The 21,155-nt window shown below is 34.6% G+C and overlaps 1 protein-coding gene across 1 annotated transcript; it reads right to left on the bottom strand.

Moving 5' to 3' along the window:
* Nucleotides 1-355: 355 nt before the first annotated feature.
* chrnb5a (cholinergic receptor, nicotinic, beta 5a) lies at nucleotides 356-19,265 on the bottom strand. Its single transcript, XM_058774232.1, has 7 exons — nucleotides 18,602-19,265; nucleotides 12,201-12,346; nucleotides 10,998-11,042; nucleotides 10,621-10,730; nucleotides 3,210-4,170; nucleotides 1,625-1,767; nucleotides 356-1,400 (listed from the first exon to the last, which is right to left on the bottom strand). The coding sequence occupies exons 1-7, from the start codon at nucleotides 18,663-18,665 to the stop codon at nucleotides 1,385-1,387; spliced, it is 1,485 nt and encodes a 494-aa protein (XP_058630215.1). The 5' UTR covers nucleotides 18,666-19,265; the 3' UTR covers nucleotides 356-1,384.
* Between the last annotated feature and the right edge of the window lie 1,890 nt (nucleotides 19,266-21,155).

The raw sequence follows: 21,155 nt of genomic DNA, 5'->3' as shown, positions 1-21,155 counted from the left end.
GCAAAGGCATCTACACTCATTATGTTGCCAGCACCTGCATTTTATTAATCAGTTAAAAGGGTAAAGGTTTGTCTGCGTCTTGATACCTGTGGAGACATGGACATACAGACATATTCAAACAGATATGCACCACAGTGTGTATCATATAATATATAAACCATATATCAATAATGCAGGATTTTCTACTAGGGATCGTGCAATTGTGCACCCTGTAAATGGACACTCTAGATTCAAAGATGGGACATAAAAATTGAAAGTGCATTAAAAGAAAAAATGTGAAAAGAAAGATACTGCTCTCACATGAAAAGGAAAGGAAAAACGTTTTATTGAATAATTTTTTTAATTACAATGCTTATTTTGAAAAGTCTATTGATCATACTGTTGTGGTGGTGAAGTGCTTTTCAAGTTTTATTTCTGAATAAAACTTTCTTTTAAGGCAATTAAAATGTGATTCAGTTCCGGAAAACCACTCACAGCCATTAATCAAACGTTCATATCAAACAATGCTGAGTGAACTACAGTTTGTGTGTCAATGCATTTGTGTGAGGTCAAGCAAGGAGGAGAAAAAAAAGGTCTTAGAAAATTAGTCCTTGCATCAAGGTCTCCAATAATCGTCCTGCTCTTGAAACCCTGTAAACCTACTTTGAAAGAAGTGAATGTGTGCCTTGAAAAAATATAAAAGTAAACACTACATAAGCCATATAAATATAGTTATGCAACGATTTGGCTACAAAGATGATGACTGAGTGGCACTGATAGCTGTCATATATTGCTATTATTGTTCAAATGAGAAATTCTTAAAGAAACAGGATCATTGGTTAATAGCTTTGAGAGTGTTGACACACAGGGGGAATTCACTAAGAAGGAACTGAACCAGCTGATGTGTTTATCTGCATCTAAAGGAATTATGCAAATCAGGTAATGGCTGATTATAACGCTCTACTCCAATTAATCATCATTTGATAATTTACTGCAAGCATGATCAATAGAAAATGTAAACAAATATCAGTTTGAAATAAAATTGTGTTTACAGCCTGCTTTCCATGGGCGATAATAATGCAACATTAATTGTACTATAGGCAAACAGCACTCATTTTTTGAATACACATGCTATAAGAAGCCTAATTTGCATAGAAAGTTTTTGCGCTGAAAATAATTCATTTAAATGCAAAATGCTATTTTGTGCCTGCTTAAACTGGATTGCGGGTGGTTTGTGAATAAGATTCATATGTTTGCGCTGAAACATCATACGCCAATGCAACTGTTTAGTGAATTCCCATAATGGTTCTGTTCTGCTGAACATTAATGTGGATATGTGTTTGTGATATGTCAAAGCTCGGTCAACAAGTTCATCCAAAAGTCACAGGATCACTCAGCAGATATTTTAGAAATCCCCATATCTGCAAAAGGAAGATACAGTAAAGAGAAGAATATGATGGGAAAAGGCAGGGAGGGACAGAGAGAACCAGATGCATCAGTTAACGTCAGTAAACTTTTCCACATTGGAGGTGACACTACTGTTAAATGCATAAGAAGTTTACAAAAATCCGGAAGGCACTTGCCTCCAAACACTCCTCTATCATGAATTAAAGAGAAGGAGTAGAGAAAGAAAGATGTGACTCACACTTCTTCTGCCACGGGGGTGTTGTAGCTCTGAAAGAGAGGCTGAACAAAGAGTCCGAGTGTGCCGACGACACACACCAGGATAAAAATCCAGAGGAAGAGCCGGTCGATCACCATGGCTACATACTTCCAGTCCTCAATGATCTATATGGCACATGCAAGCAAAAAACATTCATTGCTATAACATATATGCATAGTCATGGGGGTTTAGCACAGTTTTCATGCCTGCCTGGTATTTTCACAAATAAATTCAGCACTGCAATTTTTCTCTATATTTCAGACTTAGTTTCTCAGGTCTAGGCATGGGAATTGTTAAGAATTAACCAGCTTCTTAACAGTTCCATTAATGATTCTTTTAATATTTAAAAGAAATAAATATCAATCGTTACTATTCATTCATTTTTATATAATTGTACTGACAAAACACACACAAAAATTGCACTGGACTGAGTTAATGAATTAAAGGGGTCATCGGATGCAAAACTCATTTTTACATGTTGTTTGAACATAAATGTGTGTTGGCAGTGTGCACACACATCCACCCGATAAAAATCCACCCAGTGCTTTTTTTAAAATCCCCAATAATAAAGATAATAGTAACACTTTAGAATAGGGAACACTAATTCACTATTAACTACAACTTTTCCCTCAATAAATTACTAATTTGCTGCTTATTAATAGTTAGTAAGGTAGTTGTTAAGTTTAAGTATTGGGTAGGATTAGGGATGTAGAATAAGGTCTTGTAGAATAAGGCATTAATATGTGCTTAATTAGTACTAATAAATGGCTAATATTCTAGTAATCTGCATACTAATAAGCAACTAGTTAAGAGACCCTAAAATAAAGTGTTACCAAGATAACTTCCTCAGATCAGGCTGTTCTGAGATTCTTGGCATTCATTAGCATTTAAAGGACAATGCACTGAAATGGCTTGCTGTGAACAGAGCTGTTTTTGACAGGTAAAAAGGGAGTTGTTTTACACTACCATTGAGAAATTTTAACCAAAGTATGTTATAGACTTTTCATTAAGACGCTAAAGAATCATATCAACTTGTGGAAAATGAGCATCCGATGACCCCTTTAAATCTTAAAGTTAGTTGTAAGCTCTGTGTGTTTGATTCACTAATAAGAACTGACTCTTTTGAGTCATTTGTTCAGGCTATACTGCATGTTTTTTTGACTCACTAAAAAGAATAAGTTCAAGAATCGGACTACACTGGCACTACATGTTTTGTTTTTTTTATTCGCTAAAAAGAACTGACTCATAAGAGTAATTTATTTGGGAATCAGGCAACACTGTTAGTCCTGTATGTTTATTCATTCACTAAGAAGAATCTGCTCATAAGAGTCATTCGTGCAAGAATGTGACTACACAGGTTACGCTCATGTTTTTTGATTCGCTAAAAAGAACCAGCTCCTAAGATTTATTCGAATCAGACTACACTTATTGTTCTGTATGTTTTTGACTTACTAAATGACTGGTTCTTAAGAGTGATTCACTTTGAAATCTCAAACTGATTAAACTCATTTACTCAAACTCAATTAATCAGTTAATTTAATATGCCAAACACAAAAATATTTCTCACCCCTTCATCATCATCCTCAATCTTCATATGTTCAGCAATGAACCTCACACCCTCTATGGCCTCATCCACATCTGGGTCATGCCTGAATTTCACTCTCTGCCTGAACTCTGAACCCTCAGGAAGGTCACCGACCCTCCAGGCCCCGCAAACACGCCCAGGGTCATCACTTAAGAAGAATGAGTCTCCGTCCAACCTTATGCCCTTCGGATCAGATGAGAATGATTTCCGCTGATGCTTCCGTCGAAACCTTTCCCGTACATTAGACCTTCCGGGCCGTCGCATCAGAAGGAAAATAGGAAGCTTATGCAGGAACACACGCTTGACCCACTCGGGCATGCGGTGTGTCGATGGAGAACGGTGGTGAACATTGAGCACACACACACTCGTCACAATAGAAAATGTGACCAGCACCATCGTAAACATCAGATACTTCCCTATTAATGGAACAGCCAGGGATGTCGGTGGAACGATCTTCGATATCAGGAGCAGAAACACAGTAAGAGCCAGAAGAACTGATATACAAAGTGTCATCTTCTCTCCACAGTCTGAAGGAAGGTAGAAAACCAGAATCGCAAGAGAAGTGATGAGGACGCATGGAATGATGAGGTTAATCGTGTAGAAGAGAGGTTTGCGCTTGATCACAAAGTCGTACGTGACATCCAGGTACGTGAGGTCATTGGGGTCTTCGTTTTTTCTGCCAGGGAGCGACACAATATCCCATTCACCGCTTGGTGTGTAATCATCACGACTGGCAAAATCGGACGTCAAGACAAGATCGAGTTCTGTGCGATCATAGGTCCAAGAACGAAATTTAAGCGTGCAGTTCTGTTGATCGAAGGGGAAGTGACGGACTTCAATAGCACAGGCGCTCTTGTAGATGGCAGGAGGGAGCCAGAAAATATCCCCAGTGTTGGAGACAACTGCATTGCAGTAAAATGATACTTCATACACACCATCTGCACTGTAAGACAAGAGAATAAATATTATTTCAATTAAATGTATGCTGTGTATTCCTAAAGAGTATAAAGTGAGTTACAATTGCAACATGCATGCATTGACACAGGGGTTTTCAAACCTTTTGTTAGCACAGCATTGCTAAAAACATTTTTTTATTATTTATAAATACCTTTTTTATGTAAAAAAAAAAATTAAAAATAAATGTTATTTAAAAAATGTAAAAATTATTTAATTTCTAAATAAATTAATATCTTAATTAGTATTAAAATATTATACTATTTTTAAACTATTTTTATTAGAGTAATGTTGCATGTAGATAATATAAATTTTATATATATATATATATATATATATATATACATATATATATATATATATATATATATAATTATCTACATGCAACATTACTCTAATAAAAATATAATTTTAAATGGGTTTATTTTTATTAGAGTAATGTTGCATGTAGATGAATATATATATATATATATATATATATATATATATATATACACTGTAAAAAACACTATAAATGAGGATAAAATATTAACAGCAAGCTACTGTTCAGTCTTAACGGTATAATACAGTATTTTTTTAGTCTAGTCAGACGTTTGACGTTGTTGCTTGAGCCCGCTCATAACTCATCTGAGCACGACGCATCAGCTCCCATCAACAGTCAAGAGGTGTGCACTCATGCAGGTTTAAAATTACTGAGCTACAATATTTTATTAACGAGAGAAAGAACAATAAGAAGCAGAATTAAAGACTATTTTTGTGAGCTGCCAGCATCGAAATGGACGGCGCATTCGGCTTGCTTTTCTACTCACCGACTAAGGTAATTGCAATTTTATTAATTAAATATTATTTACACACTGTTATATCTTCTTATTGAATGAAGTTACCAATAACAATTCAATTATTTTTTTTTTTCATATCCAGTGAACAGTAAACAAATCAGCTAACTAAGTTAGCAAGCTTGTTCATTCAAGTTTAACTTTTGTTATTTTGCAATCTAATCAAATGTCCGTGGTATATGTGATCATCCATTGAATTTTTTTTGTAAAATCTATGTTAGACTGGGCTTTATTTTACCATTTGTTGTTCGGTTTATTGAAATGTGCACTAAAGTTATGCTAACAGTTATAATTTATAGCATCATTTTATTATTCTGTCAGAGAGAACCTTAAAGATTGTCTGTATTTTGCTGTTACGGTGTGTAGGCTGATTTGTCACAATTGGAGGTTGGATGATCAGTATTAAAAGCCAGCTACTGTCTTCAACTTACAAAACCAAGAGAAAGCTACAAGGACATTGTAGTTTGTTCAAAGGTAAATATATCTCTTTTTTTATGCCCCTCTTCCCAGCTTTGTTCAGAAATAGTCATTCTCTCTTTTTACCTCCCACCCCACCTCTCTCTTTCTTTATTTCTGTCAAACACAGTAGGTCTGGATACAGCTCTGGATAATTGACCCCAATTAATCTTTACTTGCCACGCCTAACATCCAATATTTCTCTATTATTACATTTTAGGCACTTCATTGGTGTGAACCACGAGAGGGAAACAAAGGCCAGCCAAGTGACGGTGGTGTCGAAGAATACAGGGCAAGGTTTTATAAAAACCTCTTGAACTTTGAGTGGGACAGTATTTAGTAAGGTGAAGTCACATGTTCTTCAACCAGAAATCATAGCATTTTGTTTTATTCAGTCCAGTCTCACTGGTGAAGTGGAAAAAATGTCATTAATAATGCTTTAATAAAAGCCTAATGTTTTAAAGCCATCTCTTGTCCGAGCAATTTGTGTTCAAGTCATTTTAAGTTGTATTTAATTTTAGAATGTAAATTTTAAATCATTAGCTTCTAGCAGTGTTACAATGTTAAGATCACATTCTACAGTACTTTAATACATTTTACAGTAATAAAGAGCTTATGAAATTACAGTTGGAATACTAAAATAACAGTGTAATGACAGTATTAAAAGACTGTAAAGCTTATATGTCCTACGGCACGGTACTGTACTATGTTTTACAGTAATAAACTGTTGTTACAATATTACAATACAATACAATATTTATTTGTAAAGCACATTTAAAAACAACGAAGGTTGACCAAAGTGCTGTACAGAATAGAATTAAAAAACAAAAAAAAACAAAAAAAAACACAGGAATAGGATAGATACAACAAGACTATCAAATTTAAAACACAACACTAACAAAACAACAATTCAACCAATGATCAAGGGGTATTGAAAGCTAGAGAGAAGAAATATGTCTTTAGAGCAGACTTAAAAGCAGAGATAGAGGGGGCTAATCTGATATAAAGAGGTAGACTATTCCAGAGTTTCGGACCTGCAGTCGCAAAAGCGCGATCGCCTCGTTTTTTTTTAAGTCTACATCTAGGCACGATGAGTAGATAGAGATCACTAGATCTCAAAGTTCTAGAAGGGGTGTATGGATGAAGCAGGTCTGTCAGGTACTGAGGGGCCAAGTTGTTGAGGGCTTTATACACAAATAGAAGAATTTTAAAATCAATTCTATATTTGATGGGTAACCAGTGCAATGCCGATAAAATATGGGTTACTGGCTCATACTTGCGGGTACCAGAAAGAAGTCTAGCAGCTGCATTTTGCACTAGCTGAAGACGGGAGAGAGAAGACTGAGAAACACCATAATAAAGTGAATTACAATAATCTAAACGAGTTGTTACAAAAGCATGGATCACCGTTTGGAAATTACTCTGTGATAGGAAGGGTTTTACTTTAGAAAGTTGACGGAGATGATAAAAACATGATTTTACAACAGCATTAATCTGTTTGTCAAATTTTAAGTTATGATCAAATAGAACGCCCAGATTTCTAGCGCACTGAGTTTCATATGGGGCCAGAGGGCCACAGTCAACATCCAACACACAATTTTCCTTATGCCCAAATAAAATTATTTCAGTTTTATTTTCATTTAAATGTAAAAAATTACTTGAGAGCCAAATCTTAAATTCTAAAGCCATGGGGATCCCAGAGTCAGTTTCTGTAAAGATATCACTTGAGACTCTTAAAAGGGCAGATTCAGTACTGTGTAAAGCTTTGAAGCCAGATTGAAACATCTCATGAACAGAATTAACAGTCAGATAAGATTGTAATTGAGTCAATACAATTTTCTCAAGGATCTTTGAAATAAAGGGTAGATTAGAAATAGGACGAAAATTGGAAAAAGAAGAAGGATCCAGGTTTGGTGGATCCAGGTTAAGGCGTCACCACAGCACATTTAAGACTGTTAGGGAAGGAACCAGTAGACAAACATTTGTTAATAACCAATAACAGACCAGAACCAACTGTGTCCATGATTTGTCTAAGAAACAGAGGTGGAATTATATCTTGAGGGCAGATAGTTGGTTTTAGGTGACCAACAATTTCATTACATGAAATCAAATCAATAGGCTCAAACTCAGACCAGGTAGAAGAACATAATGGAACATCATGCAAAATATATACTGAATTAGACAGCTGGGATCTTAATGTTGTGATCTTCTCAACAAAAAACGTCCCAAAATTGTTGCAAAGAGAAGTTGAAGACTCAAGAATAGAATGCACAGAGGGATTTAAGACAGAGTTAATAGTAGAAAACAGAACTTGAGGTTTGTGACAATTATTTGTAATGAGTTCAGACAAATATTTGCATTTTGCAGCTTTTGCAGCTTTCTGAAACATGTTATATGATTTTCTCAGAATTTCATAGGAAACCTGCAATCTGTCCTTCTTCCATTTGCGTTCAGCCTGTCTGTAAGACCCTCTCAGAGTACGTTTAGTTTCAGTGTGCCAAGGCACAGGTACAGGCTTATGATTTTTATACTTCAAGGGGGCAATAGAATTCATGATGTCAGCACAGGTAGAGTTAAAAAGATTAAGATGTGCATCAGCGTCCAGATTAAACAGAGTAGATTCAGACTCCAAAGAGTTGCATACATCACGGTAGGCTACAGAAAATTCTTCACTAGAATGTTGAGTAAGAGAGCGAGTCAAACGCGACAGCGATGGATTTCTGAGGACTCGGCCCATAAGAGGGACAGTACAGAAGACCGGTCTGTGATCAGAGAAAGATGCACTACTGATTTCAATATTTGAAATAGAAAAACCATGGGTTAATATCAGATCAAGCGTATGGCCATGAATGTGTGTTGGACTGGAAACCCATTGAGTGCAGATTACAGTAGGTACACTGTAAAATTACAGCATTATACTTGTGAATCTAGCTGCCAGTAGTTTACTGTAATTTAACAGTGAAATGTTTTACAGTGTATATATATATATATATATATATATATATATATTAGGGCTGGAAATCCAGTAAAATAATTGTGGTTAAGATCATGGTTTCATGAAAATATAAAATTTGATGTGTTACAAATTATGCTAAACATATTAAACTAATATCCCAAGTATATAATATAACAAGTTAACCTTGATTGTTCTGAGCATTTTGTAAGAATCTTGTCTTTCAAATTTTCCAATACACTTCTTTACGGCCCCCAGTTTGAAAAACCCATGTATATGAGATGCTGAGAACGCCTCCTCATCACACACAGTTGCTGATTAGTATGCATTAATTAACAGATCTTTAATCCAGGATCTCTCTCCCTCTGTGCCCTTGAAAAATTATTAGTGTACAGCTTTTCAATTAAAATTAGCATAGAAATACAATGCTTATTTTAGCAAAGGATTACATGCACCAGTGTCTCTTTACATGAGGAAATGCCTCTTAAGCAAATTAAAGTCTCATCCCACCCAATTTATCCATTTAAGCAATGAACATGTGCAAGTGCATCCTCCATTTTTATCAACTAAACTGGGGATTATATAACACACATTGCATCCACTAGGAACACACATCTGACCTAGATCAAACAGTTTAAACATTTTTGCTTGTCACTCATCTTATTTTTTTCTTCATTCTTCTGAGCTTTGTCAAGAGTGTAGACGTGAACAACCTGAAAGAACAGCAACAAGGGAGGAGACTGCTCTTGCTTTTGGCAACTTTCTAGCATAATTAGTCAGTCTCTTGGAACAGTGACAGCTTGCTTGTTGTATTGAGTTTGTCACTAAACACTGACTGTGTATCAAAGTCTCAAAACATCCCAAAAGTTTACAAGGCTTATGGCCTTAATAAGAACAGTAATAGAGCTTAATGAGAAAAGCTGCAAAAATGAAGTCTTAACACATGTAAGTGTGCTACTAAGAACTGTTTCCAAAGCTACTGCTCTGAGCTATTCCAAATAAAACATTCATTTATCAGACGCTGTGATATGCATCAGACTTGTATAAGACTTGTATAACTATATACAGGATATGATATCAGTTCAGCGCATGGCCCACATAATTTCCAGAAAAACTATTGGTAACACTTTAATTAAAGGAACAGTTCTCACCATTAAATAGTTGCTTACTGGATGCTTACTGCTTACATACGTATTACGAGCATACTGGCTGTTTATTAGTATTTATAAAGCACAGATTCTGCACGACCGTATTCAGATCCCTTAGTCCCACCCAATACCTAAACTTAAGAACTACCTGACTAACTATTAATAAGCAGCAAATTAGGAGTTTGAGGCAAAAGTTGTAGTTAATAGTTAGTAAAATAAAGTGTGACCAAAGTGTTTTACTTACATAGATGTATTATGACCATAACATTTTCAGCTTGTTCCACATCTTCTTACTTTAAAGAAAATAATATCTAAATATTTAAATAATTTAGATTTTATGTATAATTACATATAATTTTATATACATTTGTAGCAAATAATAAAATAAATTGCTAAAATAAAAATTCTTTATTTTGTGGTGTGGTCCAGTGTAATGTTGGCAGGTCAAATACACATCTGAACTTTTCAACCAATAGAACTACTTAACCAAATCATATGATCATATTATGCGCATTATATTATCATATTATGCTCATTATCATTCAAAATAATAGGGTCAGTACTATTTAATTTATTTAATTTTTTTTTTTTTTTGGAAAGAACTTATTTTTATTTAGCAAGAATACATTCAATTGATCAAAAGTGACAGTCATCGTTTTAGAATGATTTCTGAATGATCATGTGACTGAAGACTGGAGTAATAGCTGCTGAAAATTCAGCTTTGCCATCACAGGAATAAATTACATTTTAAAATATATTAAAATAGAAAACTTTTCACAATATTTCACAATATTACTGTTTTTGCTGTATTTTTGATCACATAAATGCAGCTTTGCTGAGCATAAGGGACTTTAAAAAGATAAATTAAAACTCTTCCTGTTCTCAAACTTTTGAATAGAGGTCTATAGATAGTATATATATATATATATATATATATATATATATATATATATATATATATATATTCTATAGATAGTATAGTATATATATATATATATATATATATATATATATACAGTATGTGATATGGTATAAATATGGCATACTTGTTATAGAGTACTATATCAGGAAGCCAGATGTGCTGCGATGGTATTCGTAGTTTTTTGATGCCCTCGTACTCATTCGGATCCCACACCAGTCTGTAGTCATTCCACTCCTACAGAGAAAGTACAATGTGATTAAAACTGTTCAAATTGGATCAGACGATGTACTAGCATTTGTACCAAACTCATTTAAAACAGAACAGTTAAACTAAGTTCAACAGGATTTCCCATCACTTTTAGAAATGACCTAAAAGTGAACTATAATTGAATTACAACTCAAATCTTCCACGTGCTGTGAGTGCACTCATGTAGGACAGCTCATCTGACTGTGTTTTATAACACTATCCAGATGAGTGCACAGGCATAGCAGGTGAGCTTACCTGAGTCAGCCACACATTCGTTGTCATGATTTGTTCCCTCTCATTCTGTAAAAAGAACAGAACATTGCATGTTTTTGTACGTAACAGTGAAAAGGGAACATAAAATTATTGGGCGAAGTGACAGGGATATAATGAGATCAGGACATGACACAATCCAGACTCAAACCTGCATCACCCGTGTGAGCACTAACAATGTGCTCTAACCAGACATGACGTGACAGGGTTCCAGTGTCTCTGTTATTACTGAAGATAAAAGTCAGTCTGAATATATTTGCTGTTTAATATACAGCTGTGCGAAGCACAGATTTGAACAAATGAGATTCTGCAGTGGGCGGGGCTACCCAGTGCAACATGACAAAAATAGTACCAAATTGTTTTGTCGCTTGTCACGCAGTGGCACTGCGCCTGGTTAGAACATAGTGTCAATGTGATTTTACCTGTCAGTGTGAATGTTCCTTAAGTCTCTAATGTGTCAAGGGTATGTTACTGCTAAACCATGGCTCTAATGCAATTGTGTCAAATTTTAAATTGTAATAATATTTCACAATATTACTATTTCTAATCAAATAAATGCAACCTTGTTAAACATAAGACTCTTCTTTCAAAAACAGAAAAAAAATTGTTACACTTTATTTTAAGGTGTCCTTGTTACAGTATAATTATACACTTAAGTACTGAGTAATATTAATTAGTGTACTTCCTATATGGTTAGGTTTAGGGTTTGGCTTCGGGTTACTTGCATGTAATTATGCATAATATATTATTATTATAATAATAAGTACATGTAACGTGTAACAAGAACATCTTAAAATAAAGTGTTAACAAAAAACTTACTAACCCCAAACTTTTAAACAGTAATGAATGACATATTAAGCAGAATATTACAACATTTAGCAGACTTACCCAGAATCTCTTAAAAAAAGTTTCATATAGTCATGAGTTCATATATTTATGATGCTGATATCACACATTTATTTGAATAAGTCACACATTCTATATAAATTATATGCTCTAATACAGAGTTTAGCTCCAATGATAATTGAGCACGCCTGTAAAATCTAAACAAAGTCTTCAGGATCTCTTGAAAATCACAGGTAGTCAGGATTGGAGCTAAACTCAGTACAGTAGGTCTTGAGGGCCAGAGTTGGCCTCCTCTGCTCTAGTATTTAGAGATTGGTGTGTGTGTATATGAGAAACACTTACCACACTAATGAGCTGTGCTAGAGAGACTTTGATGCCAATAGTGACCTGCTGACTCTTATTGACCGCAGGCCGGATAAGTTTATTATAGCGCTCAGGACCAAGCAGAAAATCTACCAGCCTCTCCTCAGCATCAGCAGCAAGAGACCCTAATACACACACAAAAAGATTTACATGGAGATTGAATTTTTTTTAAACATAAACACATGGTAAATGCCTTTTACTCATTTAAGGGGTCATATTGTGAGGAATTATTTGTGAAATTTACAAGCAATTTTAAAATTTAAAATGATTATAGAAGATTATTGAAGTCTGTTTTACAAAAAAAAAAAAATACTGTTTCAGTTTTTCCTCTTTATACACACACACACACACACACACACATATATATATATATATATATATAGGCAAAGCAATTTAGTTTATTTATAGTCATTTATAAATAGTCTTGTTAACACAATAATCCACTCTTAAATGTGCTGCTCGGACTGTTGAAGTCAAATGTCTGCTGAGCTGTTTTTAGTCTAATGCATCTTTGATCAAGGAAAGTTCTCTATGTCAAAAATCCATTAGCACATTCATTGATCACAAAAAAAGGAAAATAAAATAATAATAATAATAATAAAAACATTCTTTTATGTTCCAGCCAACAAAACATACCATACTGCACTGAAAAAGATTGGTATTGGATTTAATTTGAAATCATTTTAAAGTGTACGATATGATCCCTTCTAGCTTTGTATCTAGTGTCTGTTTGCCAAAACCTTTTGAAATTATCTTATTACATATCAAATAATCATCGGCAGACATTGGTGTCACAAAGCAGTGCCATCTCCTGCCCTTTTTTTTTTTTTATAGTTCTGGAGTTTTTGAGAATATCATGAAAAGGCCAGAAGTGTCTGCTAAGCTGCATGTAATCTGCTTTCACTGCAGAGCAAAAACACACAAACATGTCAGAAAAATTTTCCTCTGCATCTTATCCCATCATAACTCATAAGCCCACCAATGCTGTGGAGGGGGTGTGCCAATGACATGGCAAAACAATGACTTGCCAAGATGGTAGCAACACACACATACACACACGCACGCACGCACAAAACACACGCCATTTCCTCCCGACTGCATGTGGGATAAGATCTCCAGTGACTGCACTCCTCCTCTCAAAACAGAACGCTGACACACACACACACCTAGTTTCCGTCATGAATCCAAGATTGTGTCAGACTCAATTGGTGTGATCCATTCCACACAGGAAGACACACACACCTTTGAGCTTTTGTGGCTACGTTGAGCTTTAGTCATTTTGCATGGCTTGTCCCTTTAAGCAAAGCAAGGTCCAGATCCACTTCATATCAGTTTATGTGTTTGTGTAACTCAGTCCTCAAGGATGTTATACCCATGCAAAAGCCATAGATGACTCTCACCTATGCGAGTCGAAAGACAATCAGTGAGTGAGTATATGTGTGTCTGACTTAATACCTTTAATCTCAGACCCATCTGTGTGTGACCATCATTTCCAGTTTAGCGCTTCATCAGACAGAAAAAACATCTGCAGCAGCATCTGACTCTAATATCCATTTTATTGATTCATTCTCTTTGCCAGTCTTTATGAGCTAGAGTGGATTCAAATACAGTAATAGATACCTAAAGACCAAAATCTCCTTATAAAATTATGAGAATGTTTATAAATAAACAAGAATGTAATATTTTACATTTTAGACCGCATTTTTGTTATCTCCAGTGAAAACTGTTCCAAACAAACGCAAGGCAGAATCAACTTGTTGTGTATTTTTTCTAAAGAAATTAATTGTTTTATTTAGCAAGAATATATTAAAAGTAACAGTAAAGACATTTACAATGTTACTAAATATTTCTATTTCATATCAATTTGTTCTTTTGAGCTTCTATTCATCAATATCATAAAATAAATGTATCACAGTTTTAATAAAACTACTAAGCAGCACAACCGTTTTCAATAGAAATGCAAAACCAAATCAGCAAATAAGAATGTTTTATGAAGGGTCATGTGACTCTGAAGACTGGAGTAATGGCTGCTAAATGTAGCTTTGCCATCCCTGGAAAAAATACATTTTGAAGTATAACAAAACAGAAAACAGTTATTTTACACTGTAATAAATTTAATACATTTCACACTATTACTGTTTTTACTGTATTTTCGATCAAATGAATGTTCCTTTGATGAGACTTCTTTCAAAAACATTTAAAATTTTACCAAGGCAAAACTTTTGAACAGTAGTATAAATACAAGTGGTGTTTTGTTCCTGAATTACCCTAGTGAAAATAATATACTAAAATTTAAAATACATTTATTTCATGCTAAGTATAGTACAAATAAACTTACATACTTATGTACTTAATAAAAATACCTTGCAATTGTACTTTTAGTATACTAAACGGTATACTTTAAGTCTGCTAAACTAGAACAACTAATTTTGTACTTTAGTACAACTAAAGATATACTGTATATTTGATATAAAGATATAAAGTGGAACTACTGCAAGTATACTTTAGGTTCACTTTAAATATTTCAAGATCATACAATTCTCATCAATAGTGATATTAAAACACATTTTAGGCTTAATATAAGAAATGCAATGCATAAGCGATACTCCAAATAAAGTTGAATTATAATTTTTATATCATTAAGTCTCACGTGATATGTCAGCAAATATGTTAATAGATTTGAACTAGATTTCAAATAGAATAGATTTTTTTTTTGGGAATGAATCATTTGATTGAATGATTCAGTGACTCACTTGTCATCACCAACTGACATGACAATATTAACTGCAGAAAGTGTCACTAAAAAATTCCACCAATAATGCACAGACTGATAGGCTGTCTGCAATCCACAAACACAGAGAAGCTGACTGATTCACTGGACTGTATATCAAAACTCTTGGTTCAAGCGTTTCTTGGCCATTAAAATTCAAAGGCTGGAACTATATGCTATACTATCATGTTAAGGAGAATTCACAATGTCCTAACAAACACCAACAGACTTGGGGCTGCCCACATATTTTTGTAGTAGTAGCAGCAAAAATAATAACGGCAATTATATAGTTATTGCAAAATTAAAATAATGAACATTTTGATGTATTTATTATATATTGATATTCAATTGATATTTAAAATCTGGGTTATTTTATTTTTAAGTACAATACACTTACTATGAATGCTAGTCATTATACTAGACCTAAATTTATTTTAGAATTGTATTGTGCTATTGATATGTATCTTTGACTTACAGTTTATTGACCAATAAGACGTGGCACTGACAATTTGGGCACTGACCCTGTTGCCGTCTTTTAGGCTGTTAGCCAGCCTTTACATCATACTACAGACAGAATAGAGTGATCATCTTTACTCTTCTTGATGTCATCAGTGATCTCATATTTACTTATGAGGCCTGTAGATGCTTTTCTTTTCCTAAACTGTGCAACTCTTTAGTAAAAAGGCTGTGTAAAAGACACATCGACATAAGCAACAACTCTTGAAAAAGCTGATAATTAAAGATGAAATAAATCATGAAGCTATAATTTACACTTTATGTGTGTTTGTGGCTATTCAGCTGAGCTGTAATTTATGTGCATGTGACTGAACTGCCTGTGAAGTAGCGGTGGGAGAAAAAATCGATTCACCTAACTATAGCGATTCTTTTCAAAAAGATTTAAAAATCGATTGGTTTACCTCAGAATCTATTTTTATTTCATAATTTTATTTTTCCTAACAGGTGATAGGGAGAAGTTAGCGCTTTTTAATTCCAAAAGAGGGCGAAATGTATATGTGTGTTGGACTTGAAGCGGCGCTGTGCAGTATGATCAGTGTATGACGTCAAAGTACCGCGAGAGCGATTTGAAAGCATCAGGATCCATCTGCTCCTCTTATCGCTCTCGCGGTACTTTGATGTCATACAACGATCATTCTGCGCAGCGCCGCTTCAAGTCGAACTCGCCTCTTGGGAGCCGCCTGATGTTCTCTGTAGCTCTTGCGGTGCTTTGAATTCATACAACGATCGTTCTGCGCGCGCAGTGCCGCTGCATTAGATGACGTCATATACGTTTAAAGCCGGCGCCAGAAAGCAAAACCATGACTGAGGCAGAGGATCAAACCTCTTCCAGAATTCTTTCTGCACCTTTCATGTTTTGAATCCCGCCTGCCGGGAAAACATGACTAAACATGACTAAACTTTATAGTGTAACATAGCACTTTATTTTATTTCAGAAAGTATTTTTTCTACTCGTTTTGTTGAACATTTGACTGTTATATTCATGTGCAAGTTCAGGGTTTTGGTACTTTAAAGTTTCATGGTTCAAGGTACTTTAAATATACACTGTGTATGCTCCTGAAATAAAAGTTTAGAAAGATGTGATGCATTGTTTTTGTTAATATTACTCATCATATACAGTCTCTTTTAAGGGTATAATCAACTATTTTCCATTGTCTAGTCTTTAATAAGCAAACAAAAATCACAATAAATTGTAATATCGAATCGCAATAGTAACTGCTAAGATGTGGGGTTTTTGTTGTTGTTGTTTTTTTAATTGTGACAGTCTGTATATTAAGTGTATCATTCAACTTTTTCCCATAGAGTTAAAAACAAAAACAAAAAAAACATCGCAACACATAGCAATATCAAATCGCAATACTTGCAGAATCGAAATTCTTAAAAAAAATTGCAATACATATCGTATCGGCACCCATGTATCGTGATAGTATCAAATCGGGAGGTAGCTGTATCATCCCATCCCTACTGTGAAGAGGCTGTGTGTTTTTGTCATGCTTGCTCTGATTTTAATGGATGTTAAGTGCTCTCATCCCTCACATTATCCAACAGTACTGTATAGTAATAACATTACACAGGCACAACCATAACAAAATAAAATTGTTTGCCTGTATACTGTTTTACCAGCAATTCCATGACCAATTTTGTAACATCATGGTTACTGTTTTCCACCTTTGATTTTGGTTCAATTTACAATTGCATTTTTTTCAATGTGCAAAGGTAATTTAATGAAAATAGCAAATAAATCCAAATTACATGCTGTCTTTATTAGATTATATCTGCACATCAATCTTAATTCTGTATTTTCGAATCTGTTACATATACAGTTGATTTTCAATATATTGATGATGACAGTATATAGGCTAGTCTTTCTGCCTGGTTGTGGGCACCAACAGTCACAAAGTCTTGGACCATAATGTTTCTGTAAAATAAACAGAATGCTTATAAAGTGAATCCAAATCAATATATCTACAGAATTACAGTAAATTAATCTAAATATATGGACTCTTTTAACAGTTTGATTTAATTTAGCCTGTAAATATAGAAAATGTTTTCTGTATTTTGTGTTATATAACACTGGCATTCATTTCAATAAATAGTGCAAGTGGAATTTGTTTTGCTATGGCTTTCCATTTACCTCTATTTTTACTTAATTTACTGCCACTTTCTAAAACTGAAAAGAGTCTACACTCTAAAAAAATGCTGGGTTAAATTTTCACCCATATTTCCTGGCCATATTTCACCCAGCACTGGGCTGTATTTAACCCAGCATTGTTTTGAGTGTATGGTCATTTGGACAACCTAAAAATAAATAATTCAGCTTGGAAAACATCTTAACTAAAAATATTTTGGATGGAACACAAAAGAAGTTGTAAAGAATGTTCATGCTGCTCTCCTTCATACAATAAAAAGTGGATGCACTCTAAAAAAAAAATGCTGGGTTAAATACAACCCAGCGTTGGGTGAAATATGGACAAACCCAGGAATTGGATTGTTTTGACCCAGCGCTTGGTTTCTGGGTAGTAACCCAACCGCTGGGTCAAAACAATACAATTGCTGGGTTTGTCCATATTTTACCCAGCACTGGATTGTATTTAACCCAGCATTTTTTAGAGTGTGGAGACCAGGCACTGTCAAGATTCAAAAATTAATTTTAAAAAAGCATCATAAAAGCATAAAAAGCGGTTTATACAACTCAAGCACAATATTTCAAGTCTTCTGAAGCAATATGATAGATTTGCAGAACATAAAATTCAAACAGTTTAAAAATTACATATGAATTTCGTGAAGTTTCAGAACATGGAAACTGAAAGAATTGTATTTGACCTAGGCTACTTATTACACAGTGAACAAAAATAAACCTAATCAACAAGTCTTCCATTAGGGAGAGAGAGAGAGAGAGAGAGAGAGAGAGAGAGAGAGAGAGAGAGAGAGAGAGAGCACCAATGTTACCAATGTCAGTAATAAAAAAATACTGCATGCTTACTTTCTGAATATTTCACAAACAATAACAAAAACATACACCACAACAACAACAACAACAAACAAACAAACAAAAAAGGTGTTATTTGAATACAAGTATGCAATAGCTTCTTACTTGTCACGCACAACCAAAGCAGGCAGAAACATAAAAGCCACTTTGATGCCATCACGGAGACCATTTTTCTCTCTCTCTCTTTATCTCTCTGTCCCGGGTGAAGGTTCACAGTGATGTCCAGTCCACAGCCACTATCACCCTCCAGAATCCTTCGTCCTCTCCAGGACGGGTGCTGTCGTGTTTAACCCCACAGAAGCTTATTCTCTGTGCTCCAGGCTTTGCTCTTCCTCTCTCAGTATTCAGCAGCCGTCTCCCAGTCATCGACAGATGTGTTGCTCGCGTTAATACAATGTATTCCAGTCCGTCGAGAGAAGCGCAAAACCGTCCACAGACTCCAGTCCGATTACGCGCGCTTATATTTGAAGCACACTTAAGACATTCATCAAGTCAGTACGCATGTCTTAACAAGAAAGAAACACCGTTGTTGCATTTGCAAACATGTTTCCCGACAACAAGAAAATAAATGACAGCAGACTCCGGCTCCGGGTAAACTTTTAAGCGATGAAGCGCGAGAACCGACTCTGAGAACTAGCCTTTTCCGGCGAGACTGTTCAATTTCCCTCACACGTCTGCTATTTTAAGCTCACATTCTTAGGTAGTGACAATATTTTAAGACTATTGCACTGTTATTTTGTGTATTCCTGGCAGAGTGATCTTCGGATGCTGTGCAATAATCTGTGAGAAATAGCTTCATTCTCATATGGGACATCGCTCCGGGAGGACCACGTGACAGACAGCGCGAGCGAGGTGAAGGAAGCGGCTCATAACAGGTATTTGATGAAACATTTAGCATGCTAATTTAAAGATGTTTCACTTTAACCATTCTGTCTGTCTTATTTCCACGTTTTATTCCCACGTTGTCATTCAGATTTATTAATGATGCTATCGTTTCTGTTATCCATAATATTTTTGAAGGTATTTTTATGAGACCTGACTGAAAGTCTATTCCATCAAAACTTTGATGCTTCAAAACGTTTATAGAAATATTGTGGTATACCACTTCAGAATTAGGTCCCATAGTTTACATTAGATAATGCATTAACTAACATTAATTAACTATGGTTGTTACATGAAGTATTATCCTTCTATTAGTTGCTGACCCACACATACCTGTCAAAAATATCCTCCTATTCTCATTTGGACATTCTCAGTTCCAGAGAAAACACACACACACACACACAAATAAATAAATAAACCAAATCTTCTACCTGTAAAATATAAATACATTTTAACAAAATGATTAATTAAAAACAACCTTTTGATAAGTTTTGGTAGATGATGACAGAATATTCCGTTTAAAGCAACACAATTTGACTGACCAAATGTGTACATGAATGGTGATTTTGTCTACATTTTAGATAAAATGATGAAGTAGTTACAGTCAAAATCCACTTGACTAAAAGATTTGAGGGGCATGTTTCAGACACCATTTGTTTAAATGGGCATGACGTTTCTGCAGATGCCTGCTCTTTCTCTCTCTTGCACACACACTGACAACACAACACAAGTAGATATAGTGAGGTTAAAGGCCAGCTTCTGCATTCCACATCCGCAGTAGGTAACCTGCCAACTGTTAAAAGCAGAATCTTGTTCACAGCATAGAAAAATCTCCACAATGCACACACACACATACACACTGTCATGTATACTGTACAATACAGATTCATTATTTCTCATTATGTCATTAGACACTCACATTTGAGACACTCGTTTCAGTGTGGCACCTAGTGTACAGTATATATTGATGTTAATGTTGAGAAAGATTATAAAGATGTGTAATGTGGCAAAACTGCATAAAGACTGACATCTTTGGCATCCAGAGAATCTAATCCATAAACATGCTGGATCATAACCCAATTTATAATTGGCTTCCTTCAAGAGTGACATCCAGAAAGACACATTTGATAATGTTTTAAATACATTTATTAAGCTATGTTCATTTATACAGTAAATGTACTATTGTTTATTGTTAATTCATCTTTGTTTATATGTCAATGTATGCATGTATTAAAGCAATAGTTCAGCTCAAAAATGAAAATTCTGTCATCATTTACTCATGTCTTTCCAAATAAGTTTCTTTCTTATGTACCAGCATTATTCAAAGTATCTTATTTTATGTTCAGCGTAAGAAAGAAACATAAGGTTTGGAACAACATGAGGGTGAGTAAATGACAGAATTTTCATTTTTGTGGTGAACTATTCCTTTAATAATTTGAATTTGCACAACTTAAATGTAAAATGTGTACATAAAAATGATCATAATAATAAATAAATGCTGTGGAAGAATTGTGGATGTGCTTTATTTTAGAGTATGTATTTACAGTGTATTTAAACAAGAAAGTACTGAGTAATATATAGGTACTACTTGGACTTAATATGGGTTAAGGTAAGGTTAGGGTTAGGTTCAGGCTTAGTACCTAGTAAGCAGATAGTAAATACATGTAGAACAAGACTGTAGAATGAAATGCTGCTAGCCTTGTTTATTGTTGCTCTCAGTCCTTACCGTAATGAATTAACTAATATTAACAAATTAAACATTATTTTAAAGTGTTAC

This window comes from Onychostoma macrolepis, chromosome 01, assembly GCF_012432095.1.
Source record: "Onychostoma macrolepis isolate SWU-2019 chromosome 01, ASM1243209v1, whole genome shotgun sequence".
In the NCBI taxonomy this organism is placed as follows: Eukaryota; Metazoa; Chordata; class Actinopteri; order Cypriniformes; family Cyprinidae; genus Onychostoma; species Onychostoma macrolepis.
Note: the sequence above shows the minus strand (reverse complement) of the source record. Positions and strands in the feature narration are given on the sequence as shown.